Source organism: Lutjanus erythropterus, chromosome 2 (genome assembly GCF_056507025.1).
Source record: "Lutjanus erythropterus isolate fLutEry1 chromosome 2, fLutEry1.hap2, whole genome shotgun sequence".
NCBI lineage: Eukaryota > Metazoa > Chordata > Actinopteri > Lutjaniformes > Lutjanidae > Lutjanus > Lutjanus erythropterus.
Genome location: NC_139318.1, coordinates 45,235,787 through 45,259,263, shown reverse-complemented (window position 1 = coordinate 45,259,263; position 23,477 = coordinate 45,235,787). Strand labels below are relative to the sequence as shown.

The 23,477-nt window shown below is 36.0% G+C and overlaps 2 protein-coding genes across 2 annotated transcripts; both read left to right on the top strand.

Moving 5' to 3' along the window:
- Nucleotides 1–356: 356 nt before the first annotated feature.
- LOC146332275 (uncharacterized) lies at nucleotides 357–8,589 on the top strand. Its single transcript, XM_084743553.1, has 8 exons — nucleotides 357–489; nucleotides 1,756–2,048; nucleotides 3,352–3,667; nucleotides 3,772–4,089; nucleotides 6,220–6,285; nucleotides 6,475–6,567; nucleotides 6,852–6,907; nucleotides 8,334–8,589. Exons 1-8 carry the CDS (start codon nucleotides 453–455, stop codon nucleotides 8,580–8,582), a joined length of 1,428 nt encoding a protein of 475 aa, XP_084599679.1. The 5' UTR covers nucleotides 357–452; the 3' UTR covers nucleotides 8,583–8,589.
- A 7,593-nt stretch (nucleotides 8,590–16,182) lies between these two features.
- LOC146332274 (uncharacterized) lies at nucleotides 16,183–22,853 on the top strand. Its single transcript, XM_084741095.1, has 8 exons — nucleotides 16,183–16,315; nucleotides 17,554–17,856; nucleotides 17,962–18,273; nucleotides 19,489–19,518; nucleotides 20,010–20,075; nucleotides 20,265–20,357; nucleotides 20,642–20,697; nucleotides 22,412–22,853. Exons 2-8 carry the CDS (start codon nucleotides 17,655–17,657, stop codon nucleotides 22,700–22,702), a joined length of 1,050 nt encoding a protein of 349 aa, XP_084597221.1. The 5' UTR covers nucleotides 16,183–16,315; nucleotides 17,554–17,654; the 3' UTR covers nucleotides 22,703–22,853.
- Nucleotides 22,854–23,477: the final 624 nt, after the last annotated feature.

The following is a 23,477-nucleotide window of genomic DNA, read 5'->3' as shown; positions in this document are numbered from 1 at the left end:
GATTGTTTACTTGGGTTTTACTCAAATCAAGTCATGTAACTAACCTTTCTGACATCTTTAAGGTCACGGGTTAACACCAGGCCTGTGCATAGTTCACTAAACCATCATAACCAAAAGTGATGCTCAAATGGAATTGCTATAACAGCATGCAAAAAGAAGTTATAACCAAGTATAACAGTTAATTTTGCCCATGATGACCAGTTAAGTTGTGAACGGTTGGGGCTGTTAGTTGATATGATATACATGTACAAAAACCCAGTGAAAAGGAACGAAAGATAAAGGGAGAAGACAAGAAAGGAGGCGGGTCATTTGTAGGTAACCCAAAACATAATTTCAGGAAACTCGGCTGTGCAGATGTTAATGTCATACCAACAGATAGAAAGAGGAACTGACAAAACCATCTAGAGAGGAGAATCAATACTCTGAGGATTTCAACATTCAAAACCAACAAAATGCGGAGCTTTCTTCTACTCCTCTCACTGATGACAGGTAAAAACTGCTGCCTGATTCCTGATATTAGAGATTTGATAGATAACTATTACACCTTGTTCAAAACTAAACTAGCCTCAGTACATCCTGTACAGTGGTTTCAGCTGCTATTTTTACAGTCTTACTGCAGCTGCACTGCACTGTCAAAAACAGCCTACATTTAAAACTCAACTGAATTCATTTATTGTTTCTGTTTTTTTACCGTGAGTGTTTCATCACAACAGTGATACAACCTACAGCCTGCTGAAACAAGGTTAATTACACAGGTTGAATTTGTGATTTAATGTGAAAATGCAAAAGCTGTTGTTGAAAACTTCTGACAAAAAGCCCTTTGCACTTTTTCATTAATTTATGTTGATGTTTTATTGATGTATCACTGAAATGTTACAGCAGAATTAGGAGTGAGAATACAGGTAGTACAAAAAAACAAAGTAAAACACAGGGCTGTATAAATACTTCCTAATTTACGTGAATATGAAACTATCAGACCCGTGTTTGTACGCTCTTACATAACTTATTCCCCACATATCTACCATGGCCTCTATGACGACTTGCTGATAATAATGAAATGTTCATAGATGTTGTGGCCCACACACACACACACACACACACACACACACACACACACACGCTGAAAAGTTTGGCACTGTGTCTTAAAATGGCTACCTTAAGATTATTACAATAGAGCTGGACGATATGGTAAAAAAGTCATATTGTCATATTCATTAAATTCTATTAAAATCATGATGATGTGACATTTGTTGTGGTCTGTACCAAACAAACATGTTTAATTCATCTGGAGAACAAGATTTTTAGACCAGGACATTTCTGCAGCACTGCAGTCCTTCATTATAATTGTTATAATATTGCAATTAATTGTGCAGCCAGATTACAAAACTCACAGTTCTGTTGGTTGGCTCAAGACTATGAGCAACACTTTTCAGATAAAAATATTGATATCTAATTTGACAAATTGTTTATAGCTAATCGACCTCGATTGGTCCAGACAGCCACAGATATAAAACAGCAGATGAGTGGTTTTCTGCAGCATTATTGTAATACAACAACATAAACATAAAATGGTTTTAAAACACATCATTTAAAGAAACACAATTATACTGTGAAATACTGTAAAAAACACTGATAAAAAATACTGTCAGATATATTAAAATACAAAATTCATTACTCTTTTAGACTAATCCAGTAACTCTGGGATTGTTTCAGTGTCTGACATGATGTGAACTTTTGTCTTTATCTAATCTGCAGGTTGTGAGACTTCATCTGAAGTGAGCGGATGTCCAGGAGGATGGGTTGAATTCACCTGCAAATGTCCAGGGAGATGTGACAGTATTGTTGTAGTTAATCCAAAACAAACACCCCAAAAAAGTACTAAGAAGGATGTGTGGGAAACCAAAGGCAACATTTCTCTGTACCATGATACAAAAAATAAAAAACTCAAGCTGGTCATTAAACAACTTCAACGTAGGGACTTCGGGCAGTACAGGTGTAAATTTTACCAAGACCCTAAAACCCTCCTTGACACAGAGGAACTACATTTGGTAAATGGTAAGAGACTCACTTTTAATGTGTTTTTAATCAATTCAAATTAAAACCTAATCAAAATTGTTCAGTAAGAAAATAAATGAAATAAATAAACATCACAAAAATTGTTTTTGAGGCACATGAAACCATGGATTGTTTATGATTTAATCCTAAAAGACCTCAGATATCAGATTTTTAACGTTTGGAGCCATTAGTACAAAAATAGTGATGTTCTTTCCAAGAGCTAAAAGCTTAAAGTTCACATTCTCTAGTTAAGTTAAGTTAAGTTAAGTTAAGTTAAGTTAAGTTAAGTTAAGTTAAGTTAAGTTAAGTTAAGTTATTAGGCCCTATTTAGACAATCTATAGCACATGGTTTAAAGTTCATAAACCAAAAACCAGGTCATAACAATTAACATTATGATTAAAGGAACAGTTCATCCAAAATTTTAAATTCAGTCATTATCTACTCATCCTCATGTTGACTGTGGGTCGAAAACAGCGCTTCAGAATCTCCCAAACAATGGAAGTGAATGGTGACCAGTTTTCAAACGACTGGAAAAACATATAAAATGCCTCCATACTCCTCGTGTGGCGTAATCCAAGTCTCCTAAAGTCCTGACATGCCGTTCATTCAGTGCTTCATCCTATTTCATCCACCTGCAACCGTTTGCTTTTTATTAGAATTTTAATTTTTATGACCTCTGGATTAACTGCTGTGCCTTTGAAGCAGAGTGTGTGACGTGAACCTGCCTGTGTAGACACATCTTATGAATAATGCATCTTTTAAATAGCAGGAAAACACTGAGCCACTGACTTTAGATCAGGTTTTAGTTTGTCAAAGGTTCAGTCATGTTCCGCTGCCTCAAGGTAGCAATGTTTCAACACATGTTGTGCGCTGGGAAGAAGACAGAGCCCTTTACGTCTTGAGCTAAACAAATGATCAGAAACCAATCCATCATAAAGAAGAAATTACAAAATTAACTGATATATTAGGTAAATAAATCAGACTGTACTGTATGTAAGTGAGATGACATACATTTCCATCTATACAACAGAATTAGTAATACACTTTGATGAACTGAGTCAGTGTCACAAAACCTCATTTTTACAGACTGGTATTTCCACAACCTTTTTTATAATTTCTATCCAAATGATTTTGTGATGTTCTTTTTACTAGTTTTATTTAGAAAATATATATATACATATATGTATATATGTATATATATATATATATATATATATTTATATATATATATATATTAAGTTTATTCACTTACTTAAGAGTTTACATGTTTTCCTTTTACTTTTTCATTTGCAGAGAGAGACGGCTGCCAGGGACAGTTTAATCAAACTGCATACAAAACAGCTAAAACCACCATCACATGTGATCATCCAGGAAAGAAATCTGAGTATGATATCATGTTTTTCTGCAAAGAAAATAAAACATCAATCTGTGAGGATATTTTATCTTCTCCAAAGTCAAACATGACATTCAATCTCACAGACAACAGCAGCAGCTTCAGCATGTCCATCAGTAATGTGTTCTCACATCATGCTGGAGTCTACTGGTGTGGAGTGAAATCAAATGATGAAAGTTACCAAACTGCACTCAGAAAAATACAACTGGAGGTTAAAGGTGGGTAACACACTTTTATGTTTGATTTAGTCACATTTTTAATTAAGGTGTATCTGAAACAGTCATCGATAGGATGTTGTAGGATGTTGTCTGTCTGTCTACAGATATTTCACGTGACTTCACAAGGTCTCCAACTGTTGGACAGACGTTTACATACTGGTGTAAATATCCAAAACGTGTTCCAATAAAGAAATTCATCTGTAAGGGAGAAGATCCATCTATATGTCAACGTCTAGTAAGCACCGCACAGCTCGACATGACCACTGGGAAGTTTTCGATGGAGGACAATAAAGAGAAGACAAACATCACCATCACTGTGAGAGAAGTTACAACAGAGGACACTGGGACATACTGGTGTGGAGCAGAAAGCACTGACAAAAAACGCAGCAACCCATTCTTCCACAGACTCGTGATGACTGTTGGTGAGTCGTGTTATTCTGTTATGCAGATTTTATCATTTTATCTAACCCTGGTCCAGACTGGAGGAGGGTAACTGACTGATAGCAGGCATGAAAAGAAATATACAGTCATTTTAATTAATGCTGCTTATCTTATTAAATTACTTTAATAAACAGTGTTTTTGATCTGTTGAGTTTCAGGTAACAAAACTCATCCAGTGTGACAAGTAGCAGTAGAAGAAATGAGCCCATTCATACTGTATGTGAAAAACAAAATGGGATTCTAAACCATTAAAAGCGTTACAGAGGAGAGATGCAGTAACAGGAAGTGGTTTGATGTTTATGGTGGGAGGAGGTGAGACAAACATGTCTGATGATGAAGGGAGTGAAGTTTAATACAACATGTACCCATAAACAAAAAACATATCTACAAACTTAACCAAAACTTTATTCGTCACTATTTAAAACATCAGGTGTTTAAACTAAATCAGGAGCAAAGAAAACGTAAAGTTGCAAAAAGCTATTTGCATCCCTACAGCTGTGTAATTTCTATTCCAGAGCCGAACAAATCAGCAAAACTATACAATGCATACATATATATATATGTATATACAGGCTTTTTGTGTTACATATTGTACATACATAATAACCAGGGTGGGACATTTGAACCAACAAGGTACCATTACCTGGAATTTGGTACCAGTACCGAATAATTATTTTTTCCAGGAATTTACTCTCTCTGTAATAACAAAAAAGTATATATTTTATTAAAAGAAAACATTGCCTTTAATTTTTATTATTATTTTGTTATTTTTTAGAGCATGTTACACACCTCACAAAATAAAACCCCTGTCTCATTTCAAACTGTCAGTCAGTCTCCAGGGCAACACTCTTCATGTAGCAGAGGAAACACACAGGATGTCCTTCCTGCTGTTTTATTGTGGTCATTAGCACCGCTGTGCTTCATACTGAAATATTTTCACACTGACAGTCTGCAATTTACAAATATTGATTTCATAGTATGGTTTCAGATATACTAATAAAACTCACACTCTGTTGTGTCGACTAAATATATTGGTGAGGACTTTCAGATGCAGCTGAGTGTTGGCTAACTTTTCTAAAATACTAGGCAACCAGGACCTGATCTGTAGTGCCAACAAGATTCGGTCAGTGCCATTTCAAGTACCAGGTTTGGTACCCAACCCTACCTGCCAAGGTGTCGGGTGGCTTCCAAAATCAACACGCCAAATGAAAAATCTACCCACATTTGGAACTTGGCAGGTGTTAGTTTTGGATGCTGCATGTTTATAACAATTACACTGAGCAATATGTTAATGTAGTCTGGTAGACACTTCTCCTTCACCTTTTCACTATTTTCAAGTAAGTGTTCCATTTTATGTTATAATTCACTCTTAAAGGAGAGACTGACAGTTTTAAGTCTTAAAACAACATTCACAGTCTCTGATATGCATCACTGTAAAAGTGTTATTTATCTCTATAATTGTGACCCATACTGGCTGTGAAGAGTTTCCTTCCAGTCTCAAACTTTTCCTTTAAAGCCCCTGCAGGGACTTTTTAACTGGTTATAAAACAGTCTTAATTTAATACTGATCTCTCCATATGACCTCCATTAGTTAATAAGACCATCCGTGAGAAGATTAGTTTATTTTTGTATAATTGTTTTTAATGGCGGCCACTGAGACGGATTCTCCTTGAAGTCAAATGAAACAAACCTGTGTTTACATTTTCCAGGCACAGTTACAGTGAGTTGTATGTTTGCTAATTAAAATGAAGCAGGAGAAGATTTTTATTTAGATGATTTTATTTTTGACATTATATTTGGTGGTTGTTACGGGGAAACACTACTGATTTTGTCCGCAGGAGCTAAAATCAACAAAATATGAAAGTTCCTTGTTGTTGCTTTAGATGTGGTCTATTTTCATTGTTTTAAAAATGTTATTAGATGGCATTTAAGGAGGTTTTTGTTTCTGTATTAAGAACCAGTTACAAATAAGAATTTTAAAAATATTTTTGATATAGGTGGATTTTTTTAAGAAAAAAAATAAGAGAAAATGATCACATTTTGCCTTTGATGAGATGTTGTTAATTTATAAATGCTTTACTGTACAGCAGCTCAAATTTGTTTCCTTTCAGTGCCGCCACCAGCCACATCTCCTGTTTCTTCAACAGTTCCTACTTCAACATCAGCTGAAAGTGATGGTAAGAGCGCATGTTTGAAATCTTCAGTCTTCAGGCTGCTGATGACCATTTAAAAATTATTTGTAGAATTCAATTTCTTAAACTACTGAACACACATATAGACATTTCTGGGTGATAATGGCATGTGTTGACTGTGTTTTAAACAATTCTGAATGTTTTCTTGTTGTTGTTGTGTTGTTTATCTTGCAGGAGGCCCTCAGGTTGTCATTATTGTGATCGTGTGTGTGGCTGTGCTGCTGCTGCTGCTGCTGCTTGCGCTCATTTTCATCCTTATCTACAAACGTAAGTTTTATTAGCCTACATCTTACAAGTTTGTTAACAGGAAACACGTAAACACACAACCACATCCACAACTTCTCCATCCTGTGCAGAAGTGATGTCTAAAAAAGTCAAAGCAGACGTGCTGAGTGATGTTAGTGACTAGACATAAATTCTGGAAGATATATATTTTTTTCTAGCTTTTATTTCTTCATTTCATCACGGTGGAATTTTAATCCTGTTCAGTTAAACCAAACTGGAAAACACAAAACCATTAACACATACAACTCTGCATTTCTTTCTACCAGGATTTGCACATTCAAAAAACACAAGAAATGCAACGACAGCACAGCAGATCAGAGAGGTTGGTATATGAATGTGCATCTGTGTGTGATGATACTGCATGGGTAGAATTCATGTTGCTGGGAAAATTGAGAAATAGATTACTCATACTTGATTGATGCCATATATTGAAATATTTGGGTTGCAAATACACAGAAGAATCGTGAGACTCTTGCTTCATAGATGTAAACTGTCAATATTGGCCAACAGTGATGCAACTTTATGTCCTTTTTCACAGCATGTGTTGATCCTGTTATAGGTTAAATATTCTACTCACAGTGGTTCAGTTCAGGTTTAGATTCAGATCCATTACAACTCCTGACACCCAACTGGCAAACACATGTCTTCTGTGTTTTCTAGAGGATGCCTAATAAACAAAACAGTCATACTTTTATACTACTACACTGTTATCACATGATAAAACTATCATGAACCGACTGTGCAGCTACAAAAGGAAATATGCAGCTATATGATATATGGAAATGTTTTGGGACATTTATTATGAATACAATATTAATAATACAATTTATCTTCTGTTGTATTTACAGAGAGTGTGTTCTCACATAATTATTAGCATGACAGTGATGCTAATAATGACATGAAGCTCATCCTCAAGTGTAAAATGATTATACAACAGGATACAGAAAACTAAAAGATACAATCAAGATTTATTCATATTGTGGGGTAATTTACCTTCAAAATAAAAAACTTTTTGTTATTGCAATCTAGCAACCTTGAAACAGAGATGATTTGTAGTCCCTGTTGAATCAGCAGCCAACTTGATCTAATGATAATGCTTTTTAAAGCTTGTGAGATTTCCCAAACGACCAAAATACCATATATACAAACACTAAACTGCTTTTTAAAAACTGTTTGTTGTAAATCAGGTATCTGCTGAAGAAGAAAAGACTGCATGGGCAAACTTTACATGTAATTTTAAGCTAGTGGCGCCTTGTCACAGACTCACTGGTTACAGCTGATGGAAGATGCTGAACAGAGTTTGTGAGAGAAACATATTGAACTTCAGAGCGAAATTAAAAATGTATTGAAAAAGACAGATTTCCAACATTTTTCCATATTTGTTGGCGTTTATCCTCTCAAACAGTTTCACTGCGGTCACAAAACCAGAAAGTAGGGGGAAGCGCAGAGGAAAAAAAAAAATACTGGGACAATCACATATTCTTTCTTTTGACAGATCGATGATATGATTATTAAAGCTCATTTTGATTTAATATCAAATTTGTGATAAAACATGGCAAAAACTTACAGCTTTCAAGTCTGAAGTTGGGTCACAGACTGCAGGTATCAGTCCGTTCATGAGCTTGAACTGTTACCAGCCCTCCTTTTTAATCTACACAGAACAACTGAGCACAATTTGTATGGATAGCGCTTAAAGTTAAGATTGTATATGATTTGTTCAGACTGTATTTTTCATTCTTCCCTGGAAGGATTATGTCTACGAGGAGATACAGGAGCACGTCCAGAGGTCAGACTCTGCCTCGCTGCATTACTCTGCCGTCAAGTTTCAAAAGAGCTCTGACAAAGCTGGTGGTGAGGCACTGATCCTCAGACCCAGCTCCTCTGCCTGCGAATACTCCACTGTGAAGAACAGCCAAAGTCCAACCTACTATACTGTCAATGAACCGTCCAGATCTTCACACGATCCTCTCTACTCAACAATCAACAAACCACGGTAGCAACGAGGTCAGAAGTCATAACATTTATCAAATGTATGGTCAGGTCAGGTCAATCATTTCTGATGTTGCTGTTTTCTTACAGCTCAGTGTTTGGACAGTTTAAATCAGTGTTTGGATAGTTTAAATAGTTTTAGTCACATCACCTCGAGCATGACTTTGGGCGTAACTGGTGTAACTATGCTGTCGTCATAGAAACAGATCATAAGATTGTGATATGTGGTGAAACTTTGGAGGTATCTGCTGTCTTCACTTCTACAGCTCGTCTCTGCTCAGCAGTGCAGCTGTCCGTCTTCCTGTCTGTGACACAGTGTGCCTGTTGATTGGCTGTTACACGTGACTTCTAACCAATCAGATAGTGCTGTAAGTTATTGAAATGTGTTCAAATGTGTTCAGAATACTACAGCCCACAGAATCTGTATCTGAATCAGAAATACTTTATTGATCCCCACGGGAAACTGTTAGTGTTAAAGTTTCACCCAATCAAGAATAGAATAGAACAGAAGTATATGTGTATATATAAGAATAGAAATACAGAAAGATAGAAACCTTATGTGGAGATAAGATTTTTAAGAAAATAAAAATATGTGCATTATACATTAAACTACATACAACAATAGAAAGAAATAGAAATAAGAGGTATAAAATATGTAATCAACAAAAACTTACAACAATATATACAGCAGTGGTACAAATACTAGTATAAAACAACAGTATGCTGAAGTGTGATAGGATACCCTTATTGTAATAAGAGTATATGTTGATTTAAATGCACAGTATAAATAAATAAGTGTAGTGGTGATTTCAGTGTAGTTTGTTTATTGCACTATTGAATTGTTATTACTGCAAAAAGTAAACCGTAGAAATTATTGCACATATTGTTAGGCCAGTATTGCACATATGAAGATAGATGAAATATAAATAATTCTCTGATGAAGATTCTTATGATGGGCTTCTGATGATGACATGACATAAATAAGTAATGAGTAGTTTCTGACAGTGTTGAAGTACAGTTCTCTACTGTAGCTCACTCGTAGCACAAGATTCACAACTCAACCGACAAAAACAGTCGACTACATGCTTATTTGAATATATATTTAAAAATGCATCAATCTCAACGTACACTTCCTAAGTCTGAAATTCTCATATCTTTAGGATGACATTTAAGATTTTTAGTATTACAGAAACATGTTTCTTAACTTAATTTAGGAAAATAATATTAATCTTATTTTAGAAGGAAAGTATTACAGAACCATCCAAAATAAACAATTTCCTAAATTACAGCACCAGTTGTCAGGTCTCTATGATCATTCTTCTCAAACTGTATCTTGATTGCATTTTGAGATGATTTATTTTGATTTTAATTTGATTCTTTATCCTGGGCCAAAAATTAGAAAGAAAACTTCGCAAAATGGTGGGTTTTCCTCTTAACCGTCACACGACTGTTTCCTGTCTGTGCCTTTCTGCCAATAAATATCGATCTGAGATCCACTGATAGATTCAATGCGTGACTCACTGACAGATAACAGATACTAGAAACAGTCTGTGTTGTACTGATAGAGAACAGATTCAGACCACTGCAGTCTGTCTTATCATTTCATGTCTGACATGATGTGAACTTTTGTCTTTATCTGATCTGCAGGTTGTGAGACTTCATCTGAAGCTCAGCGTTATGTTCAATCAGGAAGACCTTCTATTACGCTGCCTTCATTCACAACTTTCCTTTACTCCGCCTCTCTCCTCCTATTCCCTCTAATCAGCTGTTTGTGGGCGTTCACCTTCGTCTTTACTATCCAATCAGATGTTGCCACGGTTGCGGTAGCCAGTCAATTTGCTGCTGCCAGACTTTAAATCGCCTCTATCTTTGCTCCATCATCATTCAGTCAGTCGCGTGATCCTCCTCCACCCCTCTCTCCTCCAGTCATTGGACCCAGGTAGCAGAAGATGTTCACCTCGATCCTCCCTGACGCCCTCTCCTCCAGTCTTCAGGTCCAGGCAGCAGGAGTCCAGAGCCACTTCACCTCACCAGTCTCTGCTTTGCACCTCATCATCACCACCACCACCAGTGTCCAGACCCCGGGGGGGTTCTCTTCATCACAGCTTCATCACCCCCATTTATATATGTGCTTATTGTTTCACCTCAATGGGGTCTAACCGCCAAACACTTCATGTTTCATATCTCATGCACGTGCCAATAAACCATTTTCTTTTACTCTTAGTCTCTCCTGATTGAACTGAAGTGAGCGGATGCCCAGAAGGATGGGTTGAATTCACCTGCAAATATCCAAAACTATTATGGGGGATATAATGGTACTGTTGTAGTTGATCGGAACACACAAAGTATCACTGGGCAGAATTTCTTATGTCTTTAACTCAACAGCAAAGTTTCTTCCCAAAAATGACAGGATAACTTGTAAACCGTCTGAGCATTTTCATGTAGTACCTACTTACTTTATAACAAACTACAACCACACAACAGCATCACCATGCAGATGGAAATATGCTCATGGACAGGATATAAATATAGTTATAATAATATTAATGGTATCCTCCTTGGCTGAGCTGTAGCCTTTCATCCAGTAGTTGCATGCTTCCTTCTGCACAGTTATACAGTTGGCAACCAGCAGAAAGAAAATAGCTCCTCCATGAAACTGCTTTTTGGTGCTTTGAGCACCACAAGTGCCATTTAGTTACATCGTATTGGAGAGCAGGCAGACATCTTTACGGCTGAAATCTCCAAACCTCCACAACTCACACCAAAGAAAATCTAGGCCGTACACTGATGCTGATATTGATTGTGACCAGGCTAAATCACTGTGTGTGTTAAAGGAGTGATAAAACGGTCTCAGCTCAGACTCACAGAGCAGCTTGCAGCAAAAAACAAAAACTCTGGTGAAAATATTTTAAATTTGGATAAAATGTGATTTATACTTTTTATGCACTATGTACATGATATGCTAAATTAGGGTTAATTTGGGTTTACAGAGGCTTTCATAAATTGCATGTATGTACCATCTGTAGACCAAAAACCTTTTCAATGTTAACTCTTCTGGGTAAAAGCAATTATATATTCCTTAATCTTTCCAGTTCCAGGCCAAAAAAAACAAATACCAGTTAACTGAAAATTATTTGAAAATTAAAGGTGCAGTGCATGATGGGAAATTAACAACAGCCACCAACCAAATATTGAGTGGCTGGTGAAAATGAACATTCATCTGTTAGTGGCTGGAAGAAAAAAGTTAAGTTTTAAAGTTAATAAGATTTACAGGGATTTTTTTTGTTTGTTTTTATTAGTGTATAATCACCTTTAAACAATTGTGTTTTTATCTTACATACATCAGAATGAATGTTGACACCTAAAAAAAATAAAACCTGATGGTCTTTCATGTGTTTTGTGATTTTACAAGATGAAGTGAATGGTTGCCTTCATTTATATTGGATTATACCTGTAGAGCTTAATTTTTTAGGCTTTTAGGTTTTTGGTGAAGCTGACAACAACTTTGAGTTCACAACAGCTTTATAACTAATAAACAACACAGGTGAAAATTTTGTTTATGGCAGCAACAAAGATTTACTTGGGTTTTACTCAAATCAAGTCATGTAACTAACCTTTCTGACATCTTTAAGGTCAAGGGTTAACACCAGGCATGTGCATAGTTCACTAAACCATCATAACCAATAAATAACACATACTCCAAAAGTGATACTCAAATGGAATTGCTATAACAGCATGCAAAAAGGAGTTATAACAGTATAACAGTTAATTTTGTCCATGATGACCAGTTAAGTTGTGAACGGTTGGGGCTGTTAGTTGATATGATATACATGTACAAAAACCCAGTGGAAAGAAACGAAAGATAAAGGGAGAAGACAAGAAAGGAGGCGGGTCATTTGTAGGTAACCCAAAACATAATTTCAGGAAACTCGGCTGTGCAGATGTTAATGACATACCAACAGATAGAAAGAGGAACTGACAAAACCATCTAGAGAGGAGACTCAATACTCAACAAAGATTTCAACTTTCAAAAAACCAACAAAATGTGGGGCTTTCTTCTACTCTTCTCACTGATGACAGGTAAAAACTGCTGCCTGATTCCTGATATTAGAGATTTGATAGATAACTATTACACCTTGTTCAAAACTAAACTAGCCTCAGTACATCCTGTACAGTGGTTTCAGCTGCTATTTTTACAGTCTTACTGCAGCTGCACTGCACTGTCAAAAACAGCCTACATTTAAAACTCAGTTAAATTCATTTATTGTTTCTGTTTTTTTACCGTGAGTGATTCATCACAACAGTGATACAACCTACAGCCTGCTGAAACAAGTTAATTACACAGGTTGAATTTGTGATTTAATGTGAAAATGCAAAAGCTGTTGTTGAAAACGTCTGACAAAAAGCCCTTTGCACTTTTTCATTAATTTATGTCGATGTTTTATTGAAAACTTCTTGTATGTATCACTGAAATGTTACAGCAGAATTAGGAGTGAGAATACAGGTAGTACAAAAAAACAAAGTAAAACACAGGGCTGTATAAATACTTCCTAATTTACGTGAATATGAAACTATCAGACCCGTGTTTGTACGCTCTTACATGACTTATTCCCCACATATCTACCATGGCCTCTACGACGACTTGCTGATAATACACACACACACACACACACACACACACACACACACACACACACACACACACACACACACACACACACACACACGCTGAAAAGTTTGGCGCCGTGTCTTAAAATGGCTACCTTAAGATTATTACAATAGAGCTGGACGATATGGTAAAAAAGTCATATTGTCATATTCATTAAATTCTATTAAAATCATGATGACGTGACATTTGTTGTGGTCTGTACCAAACTACATGTTTAATTCATCTGGAGAACAAGATTTTTAGACCAGGACATTTCTGCAGCACTGCAGTCCTTCATTATAATTGTTATAATATTGCAATTAATTGTGCAGCCAGATTACAAAACTCACAGTTCAAATCATATCAGAGTTTTGAGTCATGGATCGGATCATTTTATGGATCAGCAAAGAAGAAAAAAAGATGGGATAAGGGTTTGATTATTTTTAAAATGCACTTGGCTTTGATCTCTGTCTGTACTCATCGCCATGGTAATGTAATAGTAAATCTAATAATATTAATAATAACAATAATATAAAAATACACTATAATGATGATATACTTTGAATAATATTGTAGGAGCCAATTCAGCACTTTAAATATTTTTTGATTTATGCATTATCTGCCCCACTATCTTATATCTTTGTCGAGAAAAGCGCGTCCAGTTTCCCAGTTTTACACCACTGATCATGTCTGAGCTCATGGTCAGAATTTCATCAGATGGAGGTGAGTGAAATCAGTCACTCTTCCTTTAATTTAGACTCTGGTGCCACAGAGATGAGTCGCAGAGTAAAACAACATTCTCCATCTGTTACGTCTTTTCACTGCAACCTTTTTTAACAGTGACAGTAAAACACACACTTTGATGACTTCATTTAGTCCAGCGATGATCTGTTACGCCCCTATGAGCCAAGCTGTACACTGAGTACATCAATAACATTTTGATGTGTTCCAGTTTAATTCAATAAGTGATGGGATTTAAAAATCTAGTCACATCTTTAAATCTGCATTAACTACTCGCCGTTTCAGAGCAGTGGACACAGCTATAAACATAACATTTACTTATTATCACCTTTAAAGTTAACTTGGTAAACTTATTAGCAGTTCATCAATACACATCCAGTATAAAAAAAGATAACACTCGCTGCTGATATCTGACTCCTTAGCTGCTTAGTTCACCACCATGTTCAGCAGCTAGTATCCAATGTTCGACATATTTCCATCAATGTATTTTATGCACATTTTTATCATACAAGTTTTGCATGATAAGAGGTTGATGGAAGAGATGGGAGATGGAAACATTTTGCCAAATAAGATCTGACATAGCTAACATTTAACTGACACGACTGAAGAAGTCAAGTCTAGAAGGGAACCCCAGACCAGAGAAAGAGCTCCCTAAACAACTGTTTTCTGTCCCTAAACCTACCCAAATCTTAACCACAGGATTGTCACAGTATGAAACGTAATTAATTTGTACAACGCACACAATGAGGAAACAAAATGTACAAGTCTCATGATTCTTTCAAAAATCAAATCTCCTGCTAGACATGACATGAAGAGTCTGTTTCCACTGTCTCCGGTGACTGTCCCATGAAAAAGTTATTATAAATGCCCACTTGAAAAAAACGTTCTTAAGACCTTTCTCCATTTTTCTCTAGTAGAAGGCAACTGTTCTTGTTTTTTCTTCTTTTCCTCCTTCACTAAAATTCATTGGCAGTTCTCTGTACTCTGTTTATTACAGCCATACATACTGTAGCCTATATCTGTAACTTGGAAAAATGTTTATTTTGCATTTTCTTTTCATCTGTTTGTTTTTTGCTATTTGTCAAAAGTTTCCTTCAGATTTGCTCAAGTATTCAATAGAAACACTGCGATTGTCTCTCTGGTGTTTGTTGCTGGGAGAATAGTGTACAGTGAGTAAAGCTGCCATTTGTTGCTGGAAATGACCCTGATGAGAGCAGTGAGTGAACCAAAAGAGCAAAATTGGGGGTAAAACAAACAAACAAAAAAAAAAAACACTGCTCTGTAGAATTTGTCTGGTTGCAGCCTACAAACAGCCCCTTTCAGATATAAGTAAATATATTGATTATAGCTGTACGAGTCTCGAGTCAACAGAGGAGATAAGGCTCGCAGGATCAGTGACATCTTTTAAATCACTTCTTAAAACTCATTTTATAGACTTGCTTCTATGTGATGTCATCATCTCTTTTTAATATATTCAATTTTAATCCTTTTATTTCCACTTATTTATACTGACTTGACAACATCATATTATGTCTCTGTAATCTCTGTCCTCTTCATTTTAAATTATTCTTAGTGTCACATTTTGCTACTTTTACTTTTCTTATCTTTTTTTTTTATTGTGTTTTGTTGTTTTTCTGTGTTTTCGTGTCTTTGCTTGTCTTGTTTACTTCAATCTTAGTTTGTTCCTGTTTGGCCCTCTGTTGTTTTTTTGCTTCCTTGGTATCCTGCTCCTGTGCTCTTTTGTTTTGTTTTTAAAGGTGCTATATAAATAAAGTTATTATTATTATTATTATTATTATTATTATTATTATTATTATTATTATTATTATTATTATTACAAGTTGGTTATAGCTAATCATCAGTGATCATCCTGGACAGACACAGCTACATAAAGATTACAGCAGATGGGTGATTTTCTACAGTATTATTGTGATACAAGTCCTAAATAGTTTTAAGACAAAAATACAATTAATATTAATTTAGACTACTGCAGTAACTCTGGGATTGTTTCAGTGTTTGACATGATGTGAACTTTTGTCTTTGTCTGATCTACAGGTTGTGAGGCCTCATCTAAAGTGATTGGATGTCCAGAAGGATGGGTTGAATTCACCTGGAAATACTCCAAACCACAAGGAAAATATCATTTCTATGTCGATATTGTTGTTGATACTCCAAGAGGGAAAAAGGTCAGAAAAACAGAAAGCAACATTTCTCTGTACCATGACAGAGGAAATGAAAACGTCAAGGTGACCATCAAACAACTTCAACGTGAGGACTTCGGGCAGTACAACTTTACACTTTACCAAGAACCTCAATCCCTCCTTGACACAAAGGAACTAGAATTGGTAAATGGTAAGAGACTCACTTTTAATGTTTTTTTTAATAGATTCAAATTAAACTTGGTCAAAACTGTTCAGAAAGAAAACATAAATAAAATGAAAAAAACATCAATAAAGAAATTGTTTTGAGGCACATGAAACCATGGATTGTTTATGATTTAATCCTAAAAGACCTCAGATATCAGATTTTTAACGTTTGGAGCCATTAGTACAAAAATAGTGATGTTCTTTCCAACGTTCACATTCTGTAGAGTCACTATCACTGTTAAGTTATTAGGCCCTATTTAGATAATCTATAGCACATGGTTTAAAGTTCATAGACCAAAAACCAGGTCATAACAATTAACATTATGATTAAAGGAACAGTTCATCCAAAAATTTAAATTCAGTCATTATCTACTCATCCTCATGTTGACTGTGGGTCGAAAACAGCGCTTCAGAATCTCCCAAACAATGGAAGTAAATGGTGACCAGTTTTCAAACAACTGGAAAAAAAAACATAAAATGCCTCCATACTCCTCGTGTGGCGTAATCCAAGTCTCCTAAAGTCCTGACATGCCGTTCATTCAGTGCTTCATCCTATTTCATCCACCTGCAACCCTTCGCTTTTTATTAGAATTTTAATTTGTATGACCTCTGGATTAACGGCTGTGCCTTTGAAGCAGAGTGTGTGTGTGACCTGCCTGTGTAGACACATCTTCTGAATAATGCATCTTTTAAATAGCAGGAAAACACTGCGCCACTGACTTTAGACCAGGTTTTAGTTTGTCAAAGGTTCAGTCACGTTCCGCTGCCTCAAGTTAGCAATGTTTCAACACATGTTGTGCGCTGGGAAGAAGACAGAGCCCTTTATGTCTTGAGCTAAACAAATGATCAGAAACCAATCCATCATAAAGAAGAAATTACAAAATTAACTGATATATTATGTAAATAAATCAGACTGTACTGTATGTAAGTGAGCTGACATACATTTCCATCTATACAACAGAATTAGTAATACACTTTGATGAACTGAGTCAGTGTCACAAAACCTCATTTTTACAGACTGGTATTTCCACAACCTTTTTTATAATTTCTATCCAAATGATTTTGTGATTTTCTTTTTACTAGTTTTATTTCTATGTTTGGCCACTGCCTTAAATTCTTGCTGTGCTTTATGGTTTTATATTTTCTGTGCCCCAATGAAACACTTTACTTTTACTTAACTTACTTAAGAGTTTACATGCTTTCTTTTTACTTTTTCATTTGCAGAGAGAGACGGCTGCCAGGGACAGTTTCTTCAAACTGCATACAGATCAGCTAAAACCACCATCGCATGTGATCATCCAGGAAAGAAATCTGAGTATGATATCATGTTTTTCTGCAAAGAAAATAAAAATTTAATCTGTGAGGATATTTTATCAGCACCTTCTCCAAAGTCAAACAACAGCAGCAGCTTCAGCATGTCCATCAGTAATGTGTTCCCACATCATGCTGGAGTCTACTGGTGTGGAGTGAAATCAAATGACGAAAGTCACCGATCTGCACTCAGGAAAATACAACTGGAGGTTAAAGGTGAGTCGCACATATGTGACACTTTTATGTTTGATTTACTCACATATTTAATTAAGGTGTATCTGAAACAGTCACTGATAGGAAATGTTGTCTGTCTCTCTACAGATATTACTAAGTTCACAAGGTCTCAAACTGTTGGACAGACGTTTACATACTGGTGTAAATATCCAAATGGTGCTTCGATAAAATTCATCTGTAAGGGAGAAGATCCATCTATATGTCAACGTCTAGTAAGCACCAAACAACTCAATATGACCACTGGGAAGTTTCTGATGAAGGATGACATAGAGAAGACAAACATCACCATCACAGTGAGAGAAGTTACAACAGAGGACACTGGGACATACTGGTGTGGAGCAGAAAGCACTGACAATAAACGCAGCAACCCGTTCTTCCACAGACTCGTGATGACTGTTGGTGAGTCGTGTTATTCTGTTATACAGATTTTATCATTTTATCTAACCCTGGTCCAGACTGGAGGAGGGTAACTGACAGATGGCAGGCATGAAAAGAAATGTACAGTCATTTTTGATTAATGCTGGATTTACATCTTATCTTATTAAATTACTTTAATGAACAGTGTTTTTGGTCTGTTGAGTTTCAGGTAACAAAACTCATCCAGTGTGACAAGTAGCAGTAGAAGAAATATATATGTGTATATATATATATATATATATACCCAACCCTACCTGCCAAGGTGTCGGGTGGCTTCCAAAATCAACACGCCAAATGAAAAATCTACCCACATTTGGAACTTGGCAGGTGTTACTTTTGGATGCTGCATGTTTATAACAATTACACTGAGCAATATGTTAATGTAGTCTGGTAGACACTTCTCCTTCACCTTTTCACTATTTTCAAACAAGTGTTCCATTTTATGTTATAATTCACTCTTAAAGGAGAGACTGACAGTTTTAAGTCTTAAAACAACATTCACAGTCTCTGATATGCATCACTGTAAAAGTGTTATTTATCTCTATAATTGTGACCCATACTGGCTGTGAATAGTTTCCTTCCAGTCTTAAACTTTTCCTTTAAAGCCCCTGCAGGGACTTTTTAACTGGTTATAAAACAGTCTTAATTTAATACTGATCCCTCTATATGACCTTTTTGTATAATTGTTTTTAATGGCGGCCACTGAGACGGATTCTCCTTGAAGTCAAATGAAACAAACCTGTGTTTACATTTTCCAGGCACAGTTACAGTGAGTTGTATGTTAGCTAATTAAAACGAGGCAGGAGAAGATTTTTATTTAGATGATTTTATTTTTGACATTATATTTGGTGGTTGTTACGGGGAAACACTACTGATTTTGTCTACAGGAGCTAAAATCGACAAAATATGAAAGTTCCTTGTTGCTGCTTTAGATATGGTCTATTTTCATTGTTTTAAAAATGTTATTAGATGGCATTTAAGGAAGTTTTTACTTCTATATTAAGAACCAGTTAGAAATGAGATTTTTAAAAATATTTTTGATATAGGTGGATTTTTTTTAAGAAAAAAAATCTAAGAAAATGATCACATTTTGCCTTTGATGAGATGTTGTTAATTTATAAATGCTTTACTGTACAGCAGCTCACACTTGTTTCCTTTCAGTGCCGCCATTAACCACATCTCCTGTTTCTTCAACAGTTCCTACTTCAACATCAGCTGAAAGTGATGGTATGGAGACAGATTCTCCTTGAAATCAAATAAAACAAACCTGTGTTTACATTTTCCAGGCACAGTTACAGTGGGTTGAGAAGATTTTTATTTAGATAATTTTATTTTTTACATTATATTTTGTGGTTGTTACGGGGAAACACTACTGATTGAGTGAGAGCATTAACCGTGACTCAAAGTGTCCCAGTAAGCAGTAACAGTTTGACAGTGAGCCAGTGATCCTGAAACTGAAGCAGCTAAATGGAATTCAGTCTCATTCATTTTATTTTTGCACCTGTGACGTGTCCACATGTCTATGACTGGGCTGAATGGTCACACATTCACTTTCGTTTCTATATTAAGAACGAGTTAGAAATCAGATTTTTTAAAAATATTTTTGATATAGGCGGATTTTTTTTCTTTTTGAATGAAAGAAAATCAAAGAAAATGATGAGATGTTGTTAATTTATAAATGCTTTACTGTACAGCAGCTCAAATTTGTTTCCTTTCAGTGCCGCCACCAGCCACATCTCCTGTTTCTTCAACAGTTCCTACTTCAACATCAGCCGAAAGTGATGGTAAGAGCGCATGTTTGATATCTTCAGTCTTCAGGCTGCTGATGACCATTTAAAAATTATTTGTAGAATTCAATTTCTTAAACTACTCAACACATATATAGACATTTCTGGATGATAATGGCATGTGTTTACTGTGTTTTAAACAATTCTGAATGTTTTCTTGTTGTTGTTGTGTTGTTTATCTTGCAGGAGGCCCTCAGGTTGTCATTATTGTGATCGTGTGTGTGGCTGTGCTGCTGCTGCTGCTGCTGCTTGCGCTCATTTTCATCCTTATCTACAAACGTAAGTTTTATTAGCCTACATCTTACAAGTTTGTTAACAGGAAACACGTAAACACAAAACCACATCCACAACTTCTCCATCCTGTGCAGAAGTGATGTCTAAAAAAGTCAAAGCAGACGTGCTGAGTGATGTTAGTGACTAGACATAAATTCTGGAAGATATATATATTTTTCTAGCCTTTATTTCTTAATTTCATCACGGTGGCATTTTAATCCTGTTCAGTTAAACCAAACTGGAAAACACAAAACCATTAACACATACAACTCTGCATTTCTTTCTACCAGGATTTGCACATTCAAAAAACACAAGAAATGCAACGACAGCACAGCAGATCAGAGAGGTTGGTATATGAATGTGCATCTGTGTGTGATGATACTGCATGGGTAGTATTCATGTTGCTGGGAAAATTGAGAAATAGATTACTCATACTCGATTGATGCCATATATTGAAATATTTGGGTTGCAAATACACAGAAGAATCGTGAGACTCTTGCTTCATAGATGTAAACTGTCAATATTGGCCAACAGTGATGCAACTTTATGTCCTTTTTCACAGCATGTGTTGATCCTGTTATAGGTTAAATATTCTACTCACAGTGGTTCAGTTCAGGTTTAGATTCAGATCCATTACAACTCCTGACAACCAACTGGCAAACACATGTCTTCTGTGTTTTCTAGAGGATGCCTAATAAACAAAACACTACACTGTTATCACATGATAAAACTATCATGAACCCACTGTGCAGCTACAAAAGCAAATATGCAACTTTATGATATGTAGAAATGTTTTGGGACATTTATTATGAATACAATATTAACAATACAATTTATCTTCAAATCTTTATATTGTATTTACAGAGAGTGTGTTTTCACATAATTATTAGCATGACAGTGATGCTGATAATGACATGAAGCTCATCTTCAAGTGTAAAATGATTATACAACAGGATACAGAAAACTAAAAGATACAATCAAGATTTATTCATATTGTGAGGTAATTTACCCTCAAAATAAAAAACTTTTTGTTATTGCAACCTAGCAACCTTGGAACAGAGATGATTTGTAGTCCCTGTTGAATCAGCAGCCAACTTGATCTAATGATAATGCTTTTTAGAGCTTGTGAGATTTCCCAAACGACCAAAATACCATATATACAAACACTGAACTGCTTTGTTTGCTGAGTCTTGTTGTAAATCAGGTATCTGCTGAAGAAGAAAACACTGCATGGGCAAACTTTACATGTAATTTTAAGCTAGTGGCGCCTTGTCACAGACTCACTGGTTACAGCTGATGGAAGATGCTGAACAGAGTTTGCGTGAGAAACATCTTGAACTTCAGAGCAAAATTAAAAATATATTGAAAAAGAGATTTCCAACATTTTTCCATATTTGTTGGCGTTTATCCTCTCAAACAGTTTCACTGTGGTCACAAAACCAGAAAGTAGGGGGAAGCGCAGAGGAAGGTGATAGGATAGGATAGATCGATGATAGGACTATTGAAACTGAAAGCTCATTTTTGATTTAATTTCAAATTTGTGATAAAATATGGTAAAAACTTACAGCTTTCAAGTCTGAAGTTGGGTCACAGACTGCAGGTATCAGTCCGTTTACGAGCTTGAACATTACTAGCCCTCCTTTTGGTTTTCGGTGTTGATTTATTCATTTAACATGCACTAAATTGCAAAACAGGATGGAGAAAAAAAATTGTACACATTTGTACCGATTTTTCTCACGATGCATCATTACATCCCTACTAATGATATAAGAATCTGATATGCCACTGAGACAACCAGCACACAAGCTAATTTATACTTATTTCATTTTATTAGAAACACTTTTTAAATCAGTCACTTCTGGCATTGTGCGAACAGTATTTGTGCTGATTTTTTAAATAACACTCCAGTGAAACTAAAAGTAATCAATGAAGACTTAATTTTTCAACTTATTTATAATTTAATCTACACAGAAAAACTGAGCACAATTTGTATGGATAGTGCTTAAAGTTAAGATTGTATATGATTTGTTCAGACTGTATTTTTCATTCTTCCTTGGAAGGATTATGTCTACGAGGAGATACAGGAGCCAGACTCAGGAGATGCAGTGAACACGGTCTATACCACAGCCAACTTCACCTCAAATCCCTCTGCCTCGCTGCATTACTCTGCCGTCAAGTTTCAAAAGAGCTCTGACAAAGCTGGTGGTGAGGCACTGATCCTCAGACCCAGCTCCTCTGCCTGCGAATACTCCACTGTGAAGAACAGCCGAAGTCCAACCTACTATACTGTCAATGAACCGTCCAGACCTTCACACGATCCTCTCTACTCAACAATCAACAAACCACGGTAGCAACGAGGACAGATCGGCCCTGCCAGAAGTCATGACATTTATCAAATGTATGGTCAGGTCAGGTCAATCATTTCTGATGTTGCTGTTTTCTTACAGCTCAGTGTTTGGACAGTTTAAATCCATGCCAAAGAAATATTTGATGTATTGATGCTCGAGCTGCTGCCATGACAGTTTGCCCACCAGTGACATGGCTCTCCACATGGTAATGTTGGTCTGTCAGTTGGTCTGTCCATCATGTTGGTCTAGACTGAAATATTTCAACAACTATTTGACAGATTGTCATCAACATGAAGACATTATGGTTTCCAGTGACTCCTTTTGTAGTTCAGGTTGACAGAACAAAAAACACAAGTGTGCATATACTGGGTGTATCCTATTGTATGCTGAGTATATGTATATAATGAAGTGTCGTAGTGAATGGCAGGACATGACTGAAGCCGTCACATGACCTCGAGCATGACTTTGGGCGTAACTGGTGTAACTATGCTGTCGTCATAGAAACAGATCATAAGATTGTGATATGTGGTGAAACTTTGGAGGTATCTGCTGTCTTCACTTCTACAGCTCGTCTCTGCTCAGCAGTGCAGCTGTCCGTCTTCCTGTCTGTGACGCAGTGTGCCTGTTCATTGGCTATTACTTGTGACTTCTAACCAATCAGATAGTGGTGTGGGCAGGACATTGAGCCGGACTACAGTGTGATAATGTGTTATGCAGTGTATGATTATCTATTATACATATAGTATATACATAGTACAGAACTGTGCTTTAGAGTACA

What these genes read in the sequence shown, in the direction of transcription:
- LOC146332275 (XM_084743553.1), top strand. Translation starts at nt 453, where the DNA reads ATGCGGAGCTTTCTTCTACTCCTCTCACTGATGACAG. An exon ending in CAGACTCGTGATGACTGTTG is followed by an intron (nt 4,090 to 6,219) that starts GTGAGTCGTGTT and finishes GTTTCCTTTCAG; the next exon opens with TGCCGCCACCAGCCACATCT. An exon ending in AACATCAGCTGAAAGTGATG is followed by an intron (nt 6,286 to 6,474) that starts GTAAGAGCGCAT and finishes TTTATCTTGCAG; the next exon opens with GAGGCCCTCAGGTTGTCATT.
- LOC146332274 (XM_084741095.1), top strand. Translation starts at nt 17,655, where the DNA reads ATGTTTTTCTGCAAAGAAAATAAAAATTTAATCTGTGAGGATATTTTA. An exon ending in AATACAACTGGAGGTTAAAG is followed by an intron (nt 17,857 to 17,961) that starts GTGAGTCGCACA and finishes GTCTCTCTACAG; the next exon opens with ATATTACTAAGTTCACAAGG. An exon ending in TTTCATCCTTATCTACAAAC is followed by an intron (nt 20,358 to 20,641) that starts GTAAGTTTTATT and finishes TCTTTCTACCAG; the next exon opens with GATTTGCACATTCAAAAAAC.